This window comes from Bos taurus, chromosome 19 (genome assembly GCF_002263795.3).
Source record: "Bos taurus isolate L1 Dominette 01449 registration number 42190680 breed Hereford chromosome 19, ARS-UCD2.0, whole genome shotgun sequence".
Lineage (NCBI taxonomy): Eukaryota > Metazoa > Chordata > Mammalia > Artiodactyla > Bovidae > Bos > Bos taurus.
In genome coordinates this window covers 5,585,742-5,604,509 of record NC_037346.1, presented here as the reverse complement: position 1 = coordinate 5,604,509, position 18,768 = coordinate 5,585,742, and the positions used below count along the sequence as shown (strand labels likewise).

The 18,768-nt window shown below is 44.7% G+C and overlaps 1 protein-coding gene across 9 annotated transcripts in view; it reads left to right on the top strand.

The window, feature by feature from the left end:
- The window catches only part of MMD (monocyte to macrophage differentiation associated), an 81,425-nt gene that overhangs the window by 37,916 nt on the left and 24,741 nt on the right, over positions 1-18,768 (top strand). For 3 of the 9 annotated variants that reach the window (XM_059877963.1, XM_059877964.1, XM_059877965.1), the window contains one exon: positions 93-356. The exons of 1 other annotated variant lie outside the window; for it this stretch is intronic. In XM_059877963.1, the coding sequence (XP_059733946.1) occupies positions 93-344 (252 nt within the window). In that variant the 3' untranslated portion in view covers positions 345-356. Of the gene's footprint in view, positions 1-92; positions 357-7,281; positions 7,487-7,641; positions 8,960-9,589; positions 16,388-18,768 lie in introns of those variants that run through there. 5 more of the 9 variants (XR_009491521.1, XR_003030632.2, XR_009491520.1 and 2 more) reach the window with 4 other exon arrangements.

Sequence of the window (18,768 nt, the reverse complement as noted above, 5' to 3'; positions counted from 1 at the left end):
TTGTTTCAATATTTCTGGGTTTCCTTTTCCCGTTTTCAACCCCGCCTAAGCACATAACACCTTAGAATTCTTATGGGTGGCAAATATTCCAGGGTTCATCTGACCTGAAGCTCCAATACTTTGGCCACCTGATGCAAAGAGCTGACTCATTGGAAAAGACCCTGATGCTGGGAAAGACTGAAGACAGGAAGAGAAGGGGACGACAGAGGATGAGATGGTTGGATGGCATCACTGACTCGATGGACATGAGTTTGAGCAAGCTCCAGGAGATGGTGAAGGACAGGGAAGCCTGGCATGCTGCAGTCCATGGGGTCACAAACAATCGAACACAACCGAGTGACTGAGCAACATCTGAGGTGATTCTTGGGTTATTGTATACAAGTTGAAATAACACCTGGTAAAAGTAAGCTATGAGTTGGCTGGAAGGGGCTTCCGACCCTGGAGACTGTCATCCTTTGCTATGAACGTAGATAATCAAGATCTGAAGGTATTATGGAGACCCTCAGCATCCAGGCATTCAATGCATTCAACAAAGCGTGAGCCCCTCTGACATGCCAGATGCTGTTCCAGGCACTGGGGAGACAGCAAATTCCTGCCTCATGGGACTGACATTCTCCTGGAGGAGAAAGGGACTATAAACAAAATGTACAGGTAAACGGCTTGGCAGATGGTGCCGTGGAGGAAAGCACGCAGGAGAGAGGCAGGGGGCGTGGGGGCGGGAGGACCTGTGCTCAGGACAGGCGCTCTCTGAGAGGGAAGACTGGAAGGACCCGCGGGGCCGATTGCCGCTGCGAAAGGCCTTCCTGGGGAGGGACCGCGCAAGCACAGAGGGGGCCGGGAGGAGCCCTGTGAGCAGGCTGGGAGCACTCTTGGCAACGAAGTCAGGGAGGCTGCCAGAGCCCGTCTCCTTTGACCGAGTTCGATTCAGCCTCCCGAGTTCCCTTTCTGACAAGTCCCTGACCTCGGGCCCTGTCCTTGGCCTGTTTAGTCCAGTCTTAGCATGAATCCTGCTGGGTCAGTTAAAAGGAAAATCCTTACCTTTGGGAGCTAATGAAATTCCTCATCCCCCAGCACTGGTATCTTACAACCCTGGCCTGCTCGGTCATTTTCCACCCACTGACCACCCCACTCCTGCCCGCAGCCCCGTTCCTTGACTGTAACTTCCCCCCGGTCATTGTATTGAGCTTAGTGGCCCTTACTCCAAAACGCCATTGCGGTAGCCTCTGAAAGAGTCTGCCTACTCACCTTTAACAAGTGTCATGGATTATTTTTCCTTTAAAAGGGGAACTGAATGGCGGATATATAGGGCTTTGGAAGCCACTGTAACGTCCGCGGGCACATATTTGGTGTTGTGATTAGCGATGGAATTCCTTGAGGGATCATCTAGAGAGATCCCAACGCTGTGCTCTCAATAATGAACTGTGGCTGGGCAGTTCATTTCCTAAATAGCAGAAAAGCACATGTGCAAGACCCTGGGTCTTGGTTTATCTTTAAAATGCAGATTTTAGCAATAAAACCAATCTCAGAATATAGTCAAACACTGTAAAAGTATTAATTTAAAAATGAGCACCAATCTTAGAAATAAGAAGTGGGCCCGTGTATTTCCTCACAAGCAGCCTTGAACTGTCTGATTGTTTAAGAGGGAGATTTGCAGACTTTCTCCCCTACCTGCCCCCACCTCCACCCCTCCCTAGCTGATCTTTGCTCCCGGAAAAGAAAGCTGCTTTGTGCAGTGTCTTATCTCTGTTCTGCCCATTGATTTAACTTGCTTCTGTGGTGGCCTCAGTGGTGGAAATCTACCCTGTGTCTGGCCCAAGACTATCTTCTTTCCTTATCAGCTTTAGCAACTTGAGCCAGTGAGAGACAAAGGGCTGGCTCTTCACAGATCTGCTTTGGAGGCTGTGACCTGGCCGGTGGAACAGAGAGGAATAAGTGACTCGACTAAGCCTTGATGTCCTCTGTTTGAAAAGGGAGATTAGGCTGTCCCCTCCTAGGACTATGGTGACATTATTTGCATGAAATGTCTAACACAGGACCTGACAATCAGGAGGCACTGAATTCCATTCCCCAAAGTTCTTCCTCATCAGAGGTGCCCTGGAGAATGTGGACTAGCTCCTGGCTAGGAACACCACCCTTATGGCAGAAAGCAAAGAAGAACTAAAGAGCCTCTTGAGGAAAGTAAAAGAAGAGAATGAAAAAGTTGGCTTAAAACTCAACATCCAGAAAACTAAGATCGTGGCATCTGGTCCCATCACTTCCTGGCAAATAGATGGGGAAACAATGGAAACAGTGAGAGACTTTATTTTGAGGGGCTCCAAAATCACTGCAGATGGTGACTGCAGCCATGAAATTAAAAAACACTTGCTCCCTGGAAGAAAAGCTATGACCAACCTAGACAGCATATTAAAAAGCAGAGACATTACTTTACCAACAAAGGTCCTTCTAGTCAAAGCTATGGTATTTCCAGTAATCATGTATGGGTGTGAGAGTTAGACTATAAAGAAAGCTAAGCATAGAAGAATTGATGCTTTTGAACTATGGTGTTGGAGAAGACTCTTGAGAGTCCCTTGGACTGCAAGGAGATCCAACCAGTCCATCCTAAAGGAAATCAGTCCTGAATTTTCATTGGAAATACTGATGCTGAAGCGGAAACTCCAGTATTTTGGGCACTTGATGTGAAGAGCTGAATCATTGGAAAAGACCCTGATGCTGGGAAAGATTGAAGGTGGGAGGAGAAGGGGACGAAATGAGATGGTTGGATGGCATCACTGACTTGATGGACATGGGTTTGAGTAAACTCTGGGAGTTGGTGATGGATAGGGAGGCCTGGCGTGCTGTGGTTCATGGAGTCACAAAGAGTCAGACACGACTGAGCGACTGGACTGAACTGACCTGAGGAACTAGAACAAGGAGGTTCTCCTTCCCAGCTCTTTACATCTCCCCTGTCAGTGAAGGGCAGCCCTCCTCCTCGATAAGGCTGTTCCTCAAGCCCACCAGTTATGTTACAGGCCTTGCTCTACCAACCAGGCCCCTTATTTTTGGCTTTTATCAGACTTACCCTCCCTAGGAACCTGACAACTCTGTCCACTGTCTCTTCTGAAATCCGCCCTGGCCTCCCTAACATGCTGCCTCCTGGCTCCCCGCTGCGTTTCTGACTTCTCTTACTCAGTCTTCTTTCCTGGATTGTCCTGCTCTACTTCACCTAAAACATCAGTTTCCTGAGGAGATGGTTAGATGGCATCACCAACTCAAAGGACCTGAATTGGAGCAAACTCCGGTAGATAGTAGACCACAGACGTGCTGCAGTCCATGGGGTCACAAAGAGTTGGACACAGTTTAGCGACTGAACGACCATCAGATGCCTGCTTCCTCTCCCTCCCCACTCATCCTGGGTGACCTCACTGATGTCCATGGTGAGGGTCTCTAGCCCCAAACACTCTCGTGTCTTGCATACTGGCTATTTCCACATGGATGTCCCATACTCACCTCAGTCTTTTCAAAGCGAAATAAATCAACTTCCTCCCAAGCCTGATTCTCCCCCTGTGTTTCCTATGTAAGCCAGTGGGCTGGTCATCACAGTCACCTAAGCCAGGAACAGGGGAGTCAGTCTAGACCCCCACCTTCCACCAGCTCCTTAGTCTCATACCCTCTGCTCAGATCTCTCTCTCCACTCTCCCCTCCTCCATCCACACCTGCTGAGTGGAGGCCTTTATCCATTCTCAGCTCATTTACTATAAAAGTGAAACTGTGAGCCTCTGACTGGGACTTGAACCCATGGGCTAGGACTCGAATCCAGCCAAAACCCACACTGGGACTTGAACCCACAGTCTTTTAACTGAGATCACACCCAGTCTTGGAACTTAATGAAGCTTAGGTTCTTGATGTCTCATCACATAAAGAATCCAGTGAGAGAAGTGATAGGTAAGAAGTGGATTTATTTGGAGTGAAACCCACTCCACAGACAGAGTGTGGGCCATCTCAGAAAATGAGAGCAGCACAAGGGTGTGGGGGTTGTCAGTTTTTATAGGCTGAGTAATTTCATAGGTTAAAGAGTAGAAGGGTTATTCCCACTATTTGGGGGAAAGTGTGAAAGTCGCTCAGTCATACCCAACTCTTTGTGAACCCAAGGACTATAGCCCACCAGGCTCCTCTGTCCATGGAATTCTCCGAGCAAGAATACTGGAGTGGGTTGCCACGCCCTCCTCCAGGGGATCTTCCTGCCTCAGGGATCAAACCTGGGTCTTCTTCATCGCAGGCAATTCTTTACCGTCTGAGTCAGAGGAAAGAGGCAAAGACTTCCAGGAACTGGGCCGCCACCACCTTTTGTCTTTACGGTCAGCCTTGGAACTGTCATGGTGCCCATGAGTGTGTCATTTAGCTTGCTAATGTATTACACTGAGGCTCACGGCCTAGTAGAAGTAGACTTATCCACCATCTTGGACCTGTCTGATTCTAATCAGTTTATGTCACGTCCTAGGGCTACGTCATTCTTTTACAACATGCCCTGTCCCCTTCCCTCCTGTTTCAAAAGCTCCCAACGGGGCATCCACCCCATTCCTTCAATCTCACATGTCTCTATTCTAGTATCTACATTCCTGCCAGAGCATTTTTTCTAAAATGAGAATGACTTGACTCCCGGAAGTGGTTCCCCATGTCCTTCAGGATAAGCCTGGTGCTGGATCTGGGACCTACTTACCTGGACTCCTCTACTGCCAATCCACAGGTACCATCCGGCCAATCAGAATACTAGCTGTTCCTCAAATATACCATTGCTGTCTCATGCCTGCATGCCTTTGTACATGCTGTGCCCTCCTCTTGGAATGCTTTCCCTCACCCCACAGTCACTAATATCCATCCACATGAAAAATTCCTACTGAGGCTTCAAGTCCAAGTGTTAACTCCTCCTGGAAGTCTTTACTGTCTTTGCTGGGTTTAGGAAGGGCTCCTCCTTCACAGTCACCAAAGACATTCCACTATGACAGCTATTAATCACACCATATGGGACTCATCTGTTCCCCACAACAGACCTCAAGGTAAAGGAAAGTTTCTAATCTTTGTACACCTGATCCTTAAGAAGTACTCAACACATAGGAGCTACTTGTAGCATACATTGAATAAGCAAATGAATGAATGATTAAATAAAGTTAATGGCACTGATGGGATTGTTAGGTAGGTAGAATAGGGAAAAGGAGTCCAAAATGGCGGTGGCTAAAAGACAAGGAAGGTCAAAGGAAGGTCCGAGGACCAGAGTGAAGACTTCAGGCAGAACAAACAGCACTCCTGGCTAAGCCCAATTTGCATAGGGCAGGCCCAGGTGGAGGAAAAAACATATAAAAGGAGGAGCCAAAGCGCTTTCTCACAGACTCTCTCTCCCGCGTGCGTGCGCTCTTTTCTTTCTCTCTCTCTCTCTCTCTCACTCTCCTGCTATCTTCTAAATAAAATGTAACTGTAACACTGATTTGCCTAAGAGCTGTAACACAGTTTGTCCAAGACCCGAGAGCTGTGACGCGCCGAGGGCTTTAATGTCCGTCGCTCCAAATCTTTGTTGTGACGAGACAAAGAACCGAGGAACATACACTCGTGTGACAGGAGCATTTATTGAAAGAACATCTTCTTGAGAAGAAACTTAGAAACCAGGCTGTCAGATTGAAACCATTTACCACAGATTGGGACCCATGTACTGGACTCAAACCCAGCCAAAACCCTCCTTGGGACTTGAACCCATGTGTCTGGGACTCAAACCCAGCCAAAACCCATGGTACACGGTTTCAGGACCTAATGAAGCTCAGATCCTTGATGTCTCATCACAGAAAGAATTCAGTGAGAGACAAAGTGATAGGTAAGAAATGTACATATTCAGATTCAGAGAGAAGCACACTCCACATACAGACTGTGGGCAATCGCAGACAGTGAGTGAAATGTGAAATGTGGCATGGTTAGTTTTTATACGCTGGGTAATGTCATATGCTAATGAGTGGGACAGTGTCAGACTTTATTTTATGGGGCTCCAAAATCACTGCAGATGGTGATTGCAGCCATGAAATTAAAAGACGCTTACTCCTTGGAAGGAAAGTTATGACCAACCTAGACAGCATGTTAAAAAGCAGAGACATTACTTTGCCAACAAAGGTCCGTCTAGTCAAGGCTATGGTTTTTCTTGTGGTCATGTATGGATGTGAGAGTTGGACTATAAAGAAAGCTGAGTGCCGAAGAATTGATGCTTTTGAACTGTGGTGTTGGAGAAGACTCTTGAGAGTCCCTTGGACTGCAAGGAGATCCAATCAGTCCATTCTGAAGGAGATCAGTCCTGGGTGTTCATTTGAAGGACTGATGTTGAGGCCGAAACTCCAATACTTTGGCCACTTCATGTGAAGAGTTGACTCATTGGAAAAGACCCTGATTCCGGGAGGGATTAGGGGCAGGAGGAGAAGGGGACGACAGAGGATGAGATGGTTGGATGGTATCACTGACTCGATTGACATGAGTTTGGGTGAACTCCGGGAGTTGGTGATGGACAGGGAGGCCTGGCATGCTGCAATTCATGGGGTCACAAAGAGTCAGACAGGACTGAGCGACTGAACTGAATGAGTGGGAGGATTATTCCATCTATTTTGGAGAAGGGGTGGAGATTTCCAGGAACTGGGCCACTCCTTGGTCTTTTGACGTGCCTTGAAACTATCATGGCGCCTCTGGGTGTGTATTTAGCTTGCTGACTGAGGATCAAGGTCTAATCAAAGTCAACCTGTCTGCCATCTTGGACCCATTTGATTCTAATTGCTTTATGTTGTGTCCTTGGGGTATGTCATTCTTTCAAAAGTTTTGCCCTGCCCCTTTCCCTCCTGTTACAAGATAAGCCAACAGCACCTGTCCTGAAGCCTTTGAAAGGGAAAGCAAAGAAAGATGAGTCTTGAGCCAGGCTTAGTAACCCCACATGACCTTCCTCCCTCCACCCAAAATCTATCTTGGTCAACCCTCTTCCATTTTACAAATTCAAGCCTGAGCAACAAAGTTAAGGAGGTAAAAAAAAAAAAAAAAAAAAACTGTATTATTGCGATGTTGAATTAAAATGATCCCACTCCTTGGAACTTCCCTGGTGGCCTAGTGATTAAAACTTCCAGTACAAGGGGCATGGGTTTGATCCATACTCAAGGAACTAAGATCCTGAATGCCAAGGTATTGCCAATAGATAAATAATCCCAGTCCTTCAGATGACCTGTTCTTTGAGATTATGATCTGCCCCTTAGCATGGATAATCAAGGACTGACCACATCTCTTTCTCAGGACACTCTGGTTCCTGAATCATCTGCGCAAATCAATAATACCTCCTGGGATGAAATCTGTGTCCAACCAACCAAATCAACCAGAAGACATCCAGCTTCAGAAACTCTAAGATCCCAGGCAGGTTGACCACTTAAGTCCTTTCAACTTTAATTCCAGGGCAGCAGGGGCTGCCAGAGTCCTGGACTGTAGTGACCCACAAACTCAGGTGAGTCCAAGGAATACTCTAATAATAACGTCTCCCAGCTTAAGACATTCTACTTTGGAAAATTTCCAAGTACCTTCGTGGCTATCACCCTGCCTTCTTTTTCAGTTTTCTTGGGAGGTCATTTGGTGGTAAACAGTATTATTTCTATGTTACAGTCAAAGAAAGTGAACCTGTTAGGAGGGAAATAATAACCCAAGATCACACAGTGAAATGGACATCAAGCCAGGACCTGCAAATAACACCTCCAGAAAGGCTGCTCCACAAAGTCTTCTATGAAGCATCAGCTGCTCCTTATTTAAGTCTGGGGGAAAATTAAATTTGGGAAAAAAAGAATAGAAACATAATTAAATGATCTGGCAAGAGAATATAAAACCTGGAGGGAACAACTCATCCCTTTGTGTTTTTTTTTTTTTTTTTTTTTTTAGCTGCTTGTGCATGCACGTGATTTTTCTTATTTCTTATTCTCAAATGTTCTTTTCTCATTTCTTTTTTAAAGTCAAATCTTAAAGCACTGAAACCCAAACCCTTCAGCACCTGACTTCCTTGGGGCCTGACCTTCCTGTGGTTCTCTCTGCTGGGGGCTGGCCAAGCCATTTAACCCCATCCTTTTAATTTTTTAAGCTTTTCTGTTATGGAAAATTACATATGTATATAAAAGTACAGAGCAACTCAATTCTAAATGGAATGACAAATAATGCAAAATAAAAAAGCCTAGGCCTAAAGATGTGTTTTCATTAGGAAATCATTAGCCCATTTTTCTTCAGCTGCACTGAGGCAGCATGAACTCAAGACTTGAAGGAAAACGTCTGTACCCAGTTTTTCCCTCTTCTGAACTTCATGGCTTTTGGAAAGTCGCTCTGAAGTTTGGTTTCTTTGCTTGCAAAAGAGGAGTGATCAAGCCAACTGCACAGAATGGCTGTGACAATGAAGTGAGATAATGTCTGGGAATATGTCTTATAAGTTATGAAATGCTCTAAAACTGTGAAGAACTATTATTAATCTTTCATAGGACCCTTGGAGCATAGCCATGCAAGAGTGTGATTAATATGCTCAGGAATGTAGACAGAGGTTTGCAGGAGAGAAGCCCGACCATGGCCCGCCTCTGCTCCGACTTGGTCCTAATCTGTTCATCTTATGCCACTTTGTTGGTCACCCATTTGACCTTGCTGCCCTTCTCACTGCAGGGACAATTTGTCCATCAACCTTGTCTTCCCAGCTTCCCCAGATAAATCTGGTCAACAGTTCTGTTTTTCTAACCAGACTAAACCAACTCAAGATGATTTATTTGGAAAGACCTCTTCAAAGTGGCCCCTGTGATCATCTTAATTCCAGTAACATCTCGACGTCCACCAAGGGGTCAGGACCCAGGCAAGAAGCACTGTGGACTTAGGAAGGAGGCAGGAAAGGAGGACCGCCCTTGCAGGCTCAGCCTCTCTCTTGTAGGTCAAGGAGGATCCCCACTCTCCTTAGAAGGTGGGTCAAGGACCACTGTGAACAAGATGAAATCCATGACCCCACGAAGCTGATATTCCAGACAGGGAGCTGACTATAAATGAGTAAACATATAAACAAATAATAAGCAAAATAGCAAAGTAAATAATAGTTCAAACTGTGAAAGGAAGAATGCAGAGAGATTAGAGAAAGAGACAGGAGGTGGGGGTGGCTAATTAAGATAAGACGGTCAAGGTCACGAGGTGTGAGTGCCCTCCCCATCCTGCCATATCATGAACAAGGAAGCTAAGAACTCCACTTGCTGCTGGCAGCCATCCCATACCCTGAAAGGAGCTAGTTACAGGATGAAGCCATCACTACAGATAACAGAAAAAGGAAAAATTGTACCCTTGATGCTGTGGTTAAACCACTGTATCATGGAACCCTGAAGACCTCCTAACACTGGACCTCCCAGTTAGGTGAACCAACAGCTTATCTAGGCCATTTTGATTCAGGTTTTCAATGTCCAGCAACCAAAGGTGTCAGGACTCACGAATGCCTCTTGTGGATTATAATCCCCACCCAAGCAGCTTGTCCATCCAGCCACATGCAACTCTTCCAAGCGATGGAGATTCTGACAAACCTGAGTTTCTCTACTTCTTACTTTTTCAGGGACGTCATTACCCAGGTGAGGCACTTCGTGTGGCTGACGTGTTAATGATCCTTGACAAATGTCTGTGAAGCTGAATTGAGTGAATAAGCCAGAGTGTTGCTTAAAAGGGGATGAGACACAGGAAGTCCTAATCTCCCAGAAGAGAAGCACGTTCTAAAATAAAACATCACAGCCCTTTCTAGGTCACAGAATGCTTTCACATACCTTCCACCATTTAAGCTTGTACTACCCCCGGGACCATCATTATCATCAGTTCATGGCTAAAGAAGTAAGGGATGAGAAAGCTCAAGTCAAAGAGCATGGCGATCAAGTGACACTCAAAGGTACTCTGACTTCCAATCTTCCATTCTTTTCTGGATTCTGAAAAGAAGTTAGCTGATGTAGTAGATATTCTGGCTCAAGGAACAACCAAAGAGCTGCTAACAGAGTTATTAACATCAGAGAGCAAAGTTTGTGGAGACGATGGTGCAGAAAACGTGTTCATCCAGAATCAGCCAGGCACTGGAGGGGCCACATATTTGTGACAGGAATATAAAAGCTTTTCTGTGTTACTTCAACCAAAACTGACTGACTCCCACTTGAGTCGCAGGAAAATAGGATAATTCTTGTATAGTGCCTTCCTCTCAGCCCTACCCTGATAATGCCAGCAATAAATGCACAGTGGTGTTTTTCACTGTGTAATTGATATATTTATTTATTTGGCCACACTGTACAACAGGTGGAACATTCATGGGCAGGGATCAAATCTGTGCCCTCTGCAGTGGAAGCACAGAGTATTAACCACCGGACAACCAGGGAAGTCCCAATTAATCATTTTTTAAAAGATTCATGTATTTCCCATAGGCCTTTAAATTTAGAATCATTTGAGATTTGCAGAACGTGCCAATAGTATTGAGTTCCCATATACCCCCTCACCCAGCTTTCCCTGTTATTAACATCTTCCACTAGAATGGTGTATTCGCCATAATTAATGAATCACAATTGCTTAATCATGATTAACTAAGTCTATACTTGAGGGTCCAGGATCCCATCCAAGATACAATGAGTCATCATGTCTCCTCAGGCTCCTCGCGGCTGTGAGCTTCTCAGTCTTCCCTTGTTTGTCACGACCTTGACGATTTTGAGGAGGACGAGTCAGGTAGCCTTAGAATGTTCCTCGCCTGGGATGTGTCTGATGTTTAGCACATGGTAAGACAGGGTTATGGATCTTGAGAGGGAAATCGGCAAAGTGCCATTCTCATCATGTCGTACCAGGAGTGCCTACTATCAACACGACCTACCACTCCTGACATTGACCTGGGTCCACCTGGCTGAGCCGTTGCTTGTTGGCTTTCTGCACTGGCAAGTTACCCTTTTCCCTCTTTTCCCACCCTGCACTCTTGGGAAGAAAGTCACCATGCCAGGACTTCTCTGGTGATCCAGTCGTTAAGACTCTGCACTCTAGGGCACTCCTAGAACCCAGGGCCCTGGGTGTGATCTCCGGTCAGCGACTAGGATTCTGCATGCTGTATGGCATGTCCAAATTGAAAAGTCACCAAGCACACACACAGCCCACACTAGGGAGCGGGGAGTTGGCTGCCCCTCTTGAGGGCAGAATGTCGACATCAATTATCTAGAATTCTTCTACAGGGTAAATTGGTTATTCTCCCCTACTTTTTAAAAAAAGTTTTATGTATTTATGTTTTGGTGCTTCCTAGGTGGCTCAGACAGTAAAGAATCTGCCTTCAATACAGGAGACCCAGGTTCAATCCCTGGGTTGGGAAAATGCCCTGGAGAAGGAAACAGTAACTCACTCCTGTATTCTTGCCTGGGAAATCCCAAGGACAGTGGAGCCTGGCCTCCATGGGGCTGCAGAGTGAGTGGGACATGACTGAAAGACTAACACACACATTTAATTTTTGGTTGCACTTGGTCTTTATTGCTGTGCACAGGCTTTTTCTAATTGCATCCCTACTTTATTTTGTGTAACTTGACTTCATCTCTATAAAAGTCTCCATCCCCTGCCTTACCCCCTTCTGACTGAATTCTTAGCCAAGCCAGTTCCAGGCTGTGCCGGTTAATCCCATGTCTTCTACTTTTCCTTCCAAGCAGTTGCAAGGACTGCATCTGAGTTCTGATCATCACACAGTGAGTGGGCATTAGAGGTGGGGGAGGCATCAGACACTTGAGGGGGCACCTGTCAGCACTGTGCTGGCCTCTGCCAGACCTCTCCTCTGCCTAACCTGCAGTGTGGCTGGCGGACCAGCTCCCCCAGCATGACGCAGACACCATCAGGTCGACCAGTTCTCTCATACTCGTTTTTGGATACACAAAGAAATGTGAGTGCCTCCCTAGGAAGGCTCCCTGGAGCTTAGGAAACTGAGCCACTGGCTGCTTTGGACTCTCTCTGCTCTCAGCCTCTGGCATTATATCTCCCTTCTGCTCTCAAGTCACAGGCATGTAAGGCGCCACTGGGGCCCAGGCCTAGGGCAGGGCCCCCCGCTGCTGGAACTCACACTTTTCCAGGGCCACTCGTCCCACCCCCTTTGAAGCTGACTCTGGGGAGGAGCACCCCTTCTCCGGTACACTCACCACCTGCTGTCTTATTTTCCTTCCAACCCTGTCACGTTCTTCCCCTTGGGAGGAGTAGGCAGGCAGAGGGAACCCAGCTCAGCCAGCTGTCTTTGTCGTTTTTTTGTTGAGTTGCTAAGTTGTGTCCAACTCTTTGTGACCCCATGGACTGTGGTCCACCAGGCTCCTCTGTCATGGGATTTCCCAGGCAAGAGTACTAGAGTGGGTTGCCAGTTCCTTCCCCAGGGGATCTTCCTGACCCAGGGATCAAACCCACATTTTCTGCATTGGCAGGTGGATTCTTTACTGCTAAGCCACCAGAGAAGTCCCCAGCTCAGCAAGTATCCTGAGCTAAATCATTACAGCTTACACCTGACAATCTTAACTCCCAATAATTTAACAATGTTATTATTGCTTTTCAGTCCTTCCTTGAACTTCAGAAATCTTTTATGTAGTGGCCTGTATATAGAAAGATCTCAGGACAGTAAAAGAAGGTTTGGAGAAGAAAAAGCCAGACATAGGAATTGGGTAACACCCCAGAACCAATGAGAGTGCAAAACGGCACCTCCTCCCTATGGAGACATAATGTGATGAAGAAACAGGATGAGACAGCCGTGACTTCATCCATGCCTCATCCACGCACCTCGCTTCTCAGCTGCCTCCACAGGCATAAAGGAGGCGTTTCCTCTCTTCTCATCTTTGTTAGTGACCTTGTGAGAGTAAGTGATAATAGGACCTTACGTTTGCTTAACTCCAGTTTATAGCACATTTTACATTCTTTAGTGCATTAGGTTATCATCCATTTTAGGGCTTCCCAGGTGGCTCAGTGGGTAAAGAATTGGCCTGCAATGCAGGAGATGCAGGTTCAGGATGATCCCCTGGAGGAGGGCATAGCAGCCCACTCCAGTATTTTTGCCTGGAGAATCCCACGGACACAGGGGCTGGCGGGCTACAGTCCATAGGGTCACGAAGAGTCAGATATGACTGAAGTGACAGCACGACTCATCATCCATTTTACAGAGGAGGACACCAAGATTCAGAGAAGTTAAAGCACTGAGTCCAGGAAAACCAGAGAAAGATAACAATCACCAGAGCTTACAGTCTTCTGTTTCTAATTCCATTGTGAAGGGAACACTCAGCAGTGTGCCTGTCACCTTTGGAGAAAGAACAAATGGCAAGGCAGAAAGCCCATCTCTTGTCCTTCAGCTTTAGGAACATTGCCATAACATGACAATTGCAAGAGCACAAATACTTTTTTTTTTTTTTTCAAATTTTTATTTATTTTCCTTTCCAGTTTTATGGAAGTATGATTTTTCAAATGAGAATTGTAGCAAAATGGTGGAGTAGAAGGATGTCCGCTCATCACCCCGTAGACGGCAGCCCACTAGGCTCCCCCGTCCCTGGGATTCTCTAGGCAAGAACACTGGAGTGGGTTGCCATTTCCTTCTCCAATGCATGAAAGTGAAAAGTGAAAGTAAAGTCGCTCAGTCGTGTCCAACTCTTCACGACCCCATGGACTGCAGCCTACCAGGCTCCTCCATCCATGGGATTTTCCAGGCAAGAGTACTGGAGTGGGGTGCCATCGCCTTCTCCACATCTCCTGCAAGAGCACCAAAATTGCAACTAGCTGTTGAACAACCATCAGCAAGAGGACCATCAAAAAAAAAAAGATACCCCACCTCCAAAGACAAAGAAGCTGCACTGAGATAGTAGGAGGGACACAGTCACGATCAAATCAAATCCCATACCCACCGGGCGGGTGACCCACAGACTGGAGAACAATGATATCAAAGCAGTTCTCACACTCTTGTGAAGGTTCTGAACCCCACTTCAGGCTTCCCAGCCTGGGGATCCAACAAAGGGACTGGGAATCCCCAGAGAATCGGGCCTTGAGGGCTGGTGGGATCTGGTTATAGCCTTCCGGAGGACTGAGGGAAACAGATACTCCAGTCTTGGAAGGCACAGACAAAGTTGTGCACCCACCAAAACCCAGAGGAGAGGGGCAGTGACCCACAGGAGACGGAACCAAAAGTATCTGCTAGTGTGGGAGGGCCTCCTGTGGAGGTGTGGGTCAGTAGGCGCCCCACAGGGAAGGGGACACTGGAAGGTCTGCCTTGGTGGAAACCCTCTTGGAGGTCACCATTAACCCTACCATAGAGCCCAAAGACCCCAGGGCTGGGTTGCCTGAGGCCAAACAACTACCAGGGATGAAGGGCAACCCCACCCATCAGCAGGTATTTGGATTAAAGCTTTACTCAGCAAAGCTCTGCCCACCAGAGCAAGATTTTCCCACCACCAGTCCCTCCCATCAAGAAGCTTCATGCATCAGAGGGCAGACAGAAGCAAGAAAAAGCACTGTCTCACAGCAGCTAAAACAAAAATCATACTACAGAAAGTTAATCATGATTCAAAAGCAGCAAGTTATGTCCCAGATGAAGGGACAAGATAAGGTCACAGAAAAACAACTAAATAAAATAGAGATAGGCAACCTTCCAGAAAAGTAATTCAGATTAATGATAGTGAAGATGACCCAGGATCTCTGGAAAAGAATGGAGGCAAAGATTGAGCAGATGCAAAAAAAATGTTTACCAAAGACCTAGAAAAATTAAAGAACAACAGATGACTAATACACTAGAAGGAATCAATAGCAGAATAACTGAGGCAGAAGAATGGATAAATGATCTGGATGAAAAAATGGTGTGAATCACTGCCACTGAAGAAAAAAAAAATGAAAAAAAAAAATGAAGACAACCTAACAGACCTCTGGAACAACATTAAACATGCCAACATTCATATTATATGGGTCCCAGAAGGAGAAAGAGAGAAAGGACCTGAGACAAAATTTGAAGAGGTAATAGGTGAAAACTTCCTGAACATGGAAAAGGAAATAGTCAACCAAGTCCAGGAAGCACAGAGAGTCCCTGAAAGAGTCCCAGGAGGAACACATCAAGACAAAAATTACAGATAAACTATTTAAAGCAAAAAGGGAAAACAACAAATAATGTACAAGGGAACCCCATCAGGTTATCAGCTGATTTCTCAACAGAAACACTACAAGCCAGAAGGGAATGGCATGATATATTTAAAGTGATGAAAGGGAAGAACCTACAACCAAGAATACTCTACCCAGCAAGACTCTCCTTCAGATTTGATGGAGAAACCTAAAGTTTTCCAGACAAGCAAACATTAAGAGAATTCAGCATCACCAAACCAGCTTTACAACAAATGTTAAAGGAACTTCTCTAGGCAGGAAACACAACAGAAGGAAAAGACGTAAAGAAAACAAACCCCAAACAATTAAGAAAACGGTAATAGTGTCATACCTATCAATAATTACCTTGAATGTAAATGCATTTCCACTTACCACATCACTCTGCTTGACCCCCGCCCCCCAAATTGTATGTAATTAATGTAATTATTTCATATTGTTAAATTAATCATGTTCCTATTATGGCTTGCAATTGTAATTATCATTTATTCTTTGTCTGACTATTGATTGTGAAAATTGACAAACTTCTTTTACTATTGTGATTATTACTATTATTACTCACTTAACACCATTTATCACGATTGGTCAACAGAAAAATAATAGAATTCTGTATCACCAAAACTAGGATATAATAGAAAAACCTGTAATTGCTTTTTAAAATCCAGGTGCATATCAGAATTATCTTGAAATTTTTTGAAAAATACAAATGCTCAGGTATTGCTTTTTTCCTCCAGAGCTCTAGATATGTTTCTAATGAGCAGTCATATTTAAAAACAACTGTACTATATGATGATCTTACTTTTATCTAGTTTGTTTCACTTTTTCTATTTCATATTCAGTGCTCCCATTTCATTTAGTTTATGTTCTCCAATTTCTCCATCTCTTCTTTGTTTTTAATCTTCCTCAAGCCTTTATCAGGTGTAGTAGAAAAGCTTTAATACACATATATGAAAATAAGTACTATTTTAGAAAACTTACGAATTTTTGCCTAATTTAAAAAATTATGACATTTTGATTCCGTTCGTTTGACCTAGTGTGAATAGAATGCTAGATTTCTAATTAAAAAATAAATATGCAACAATCAACAAAGGTTTACCATATAGCATAGAGAACCAGAGTCAACCTTGTAACAACCTATGATGGAAAATAATTTCAAAAATAATATATATGTATTTATATAACTGAATCACCTTGCTGTGCACCTGAAACATTGTAAGTCAACTATACTTCAATAAAATATATATATATTTTAAAAATATGTATATATTTAGGTTGTACAATATGATTTAAGATATACAGTGTGATGTTCTGATACATGTATACACTGTGAAAGGATTAATACAATCACATTAATTAACAGATCCATCATCTCACATAGCTACAATTTTTACTAATTCTTCAGTCATAGTGAACCGCTGCCCTGCAGGTCCGTGGAGGAGAGTATGTGATAACAAAAAGGCATAAACTTGGGTATTACTCATGTGTTCATTGGGGTGGTGTTCTAGGTGCTACGGATAAAAAAAAATGAATAACAAGATTTCAGGAGTTTGCTAACTAGCAGCAAGAGATACGTATACATGTATAACTGAATCACTTTGTTGTACAACCGAAACAAACACGACATTGTTACTCAACTATATGCCGATATAAAATAAGCAATGTTTTAATTAAAAACAGAAATATGAGCAAGTAAATAAAATTCAGTATTTATATGAGTCTTAGAAGGTGATACAGTTCAGCTCAGAGAAGGATTGGTCAGTCCTGGGGAGCAGAGATGGAGGCTTAATGGAGGAGGTGTCTCTCGGGCTGACTTTAAAAAATAAGTGGTTTTGCCACATCGAGAAGGAGATGAGGGAGAGAGAACTGAGGGGAAGGAGGTGTCATGGGGGAGGTCCTGAGGCACTGAAACGACCCAAGTATCTCAGGAAACGCACTTCCTTGTGGTGAACCATTCAGGGAAGCAGGGCGGGGAGGGGCGGCACTGAGGCTAGGGAGGAAGCAGGTCCCAGAGGGGCTGAGGGTCAGGCTCGCTCTCCAAGCCACGCTGAGGGCTGGCGGCACTGCCGCGTGCGACTAGAGAGCATTAGAGATGTGGTCGCTTGACTGAGAAGTTCGTTTTTAATTCATTTAAATTTTAAAAGTGGTATTCAATTCAGCTATCGAAAAACCCTTAAGTATATTTGGAGCACCCTGGATAAGTACATCTACGCTTTCAACTCTTTCAACTTGCAAATTTTATGAAATCTAAATATAAGCCAAATATTCTCCATGAAAACATCTGAAATGAGATACATAGTAAGCGTGAACATATAGACCAGATTTCAATGACTTGGAAAAAAAAGTAAAGTACCTTATTCATTGTTATATTAATTGCATGTTGAAATAACATTTAGATATATAGGGTTTTAATAATTATTTAAATTCATTTCTCTTTATAATATTTATTTATTTATTTGGCTGTGCTGGATCTTAGTTGCGGCACTCAGGATCATTACTTGTGGCATGTGGGATCTTTCGGTTTCTTTCTTTTCTTTTTTAATTAATTAGTTGTAGTTGCACTGGGTCTTCACTGATGCGTGAGGGCTTCCTCTAGCTGGGGGCTACTCTTCCCTGTGGCTCACTGCGGGGCTTTTCCTTGCGGAACACAGACGCCCAGAGGCGCCTGGGCTTCGGGAGTCGCAGCACGTGGGCTCAGTATTTGTGGCACCCGGCTTCGTTGCTCCGAGGCAGGTGGGATCTTCCTGGACCAGGGACTGAGTGAGCCCACGTCCTCTGCACTGGCAGCTGGAGTCTCATCCACTGCACCACTAGGGAAGTCCAGTTTCTTTTTCAACTTAAAAAATTGTCTAGTAGCCACACTAAATAATTCTATGTGCCTGCATTATATTTTCTTGGGAAGAGTGCCCCTTAGGCACTGGAGAAACTTTGAAGGAAGTTATTAGGTTGGTGCAAACGTAACTGCAGTTTTGGATTATTAATTTTAAATCATTATAACTAGGGTCAAACACATCTTTATTAATCAAAATAGGAACCATTACAATCAATACATTTTTGCCAATGAGAAATAAGTTTGTTTACTTCTGTAATGTGAAGTCTGTGCTTCAGGGTTTGACAAACTCTTGGAAAGCATTTTCTGCTTCCTATTGGCTGTGGAAGCATTTTTCCTACAAAAAGTTTTTGGACGCTTGAAGAAGTGGCAGTCAGTTGGCAAGAGGTTAGGTGAATATGGCAGATGAGGCAAAACTTCATAGTCCAATTTGTTCAACTTTTGAAGTGTTGGCTGTGTGACCTACAGTTGGGTGTTGTCCTAGAGAAGAATTGGGCCCTTTCTGTTGACCAGTGCCGGCTGCAAGCATTGCAGTTTTCAATGCATCTCACTGGTTTGCCAAGCATACTTCTCAGATGTAATGGTTTCGCCAGGATTCAGAAAGCTGTAGTGGATCAGATGGGCAGCAGACCATCAAAAAGTGGTCATGACTTTTGTGTGGTGCAAGTTTGGCTTTGGGAAGTGCTTTGGAGCTTCTTCTCGGTCCAGCCACTGGGCTGGTCATCACTAGTTGTTGTATAAAATCCACTTTTCATCACATGTCACAATCCAATTGAGAAACCGTCCACAGCTGCTGTGTAGAAGAAAAGAAG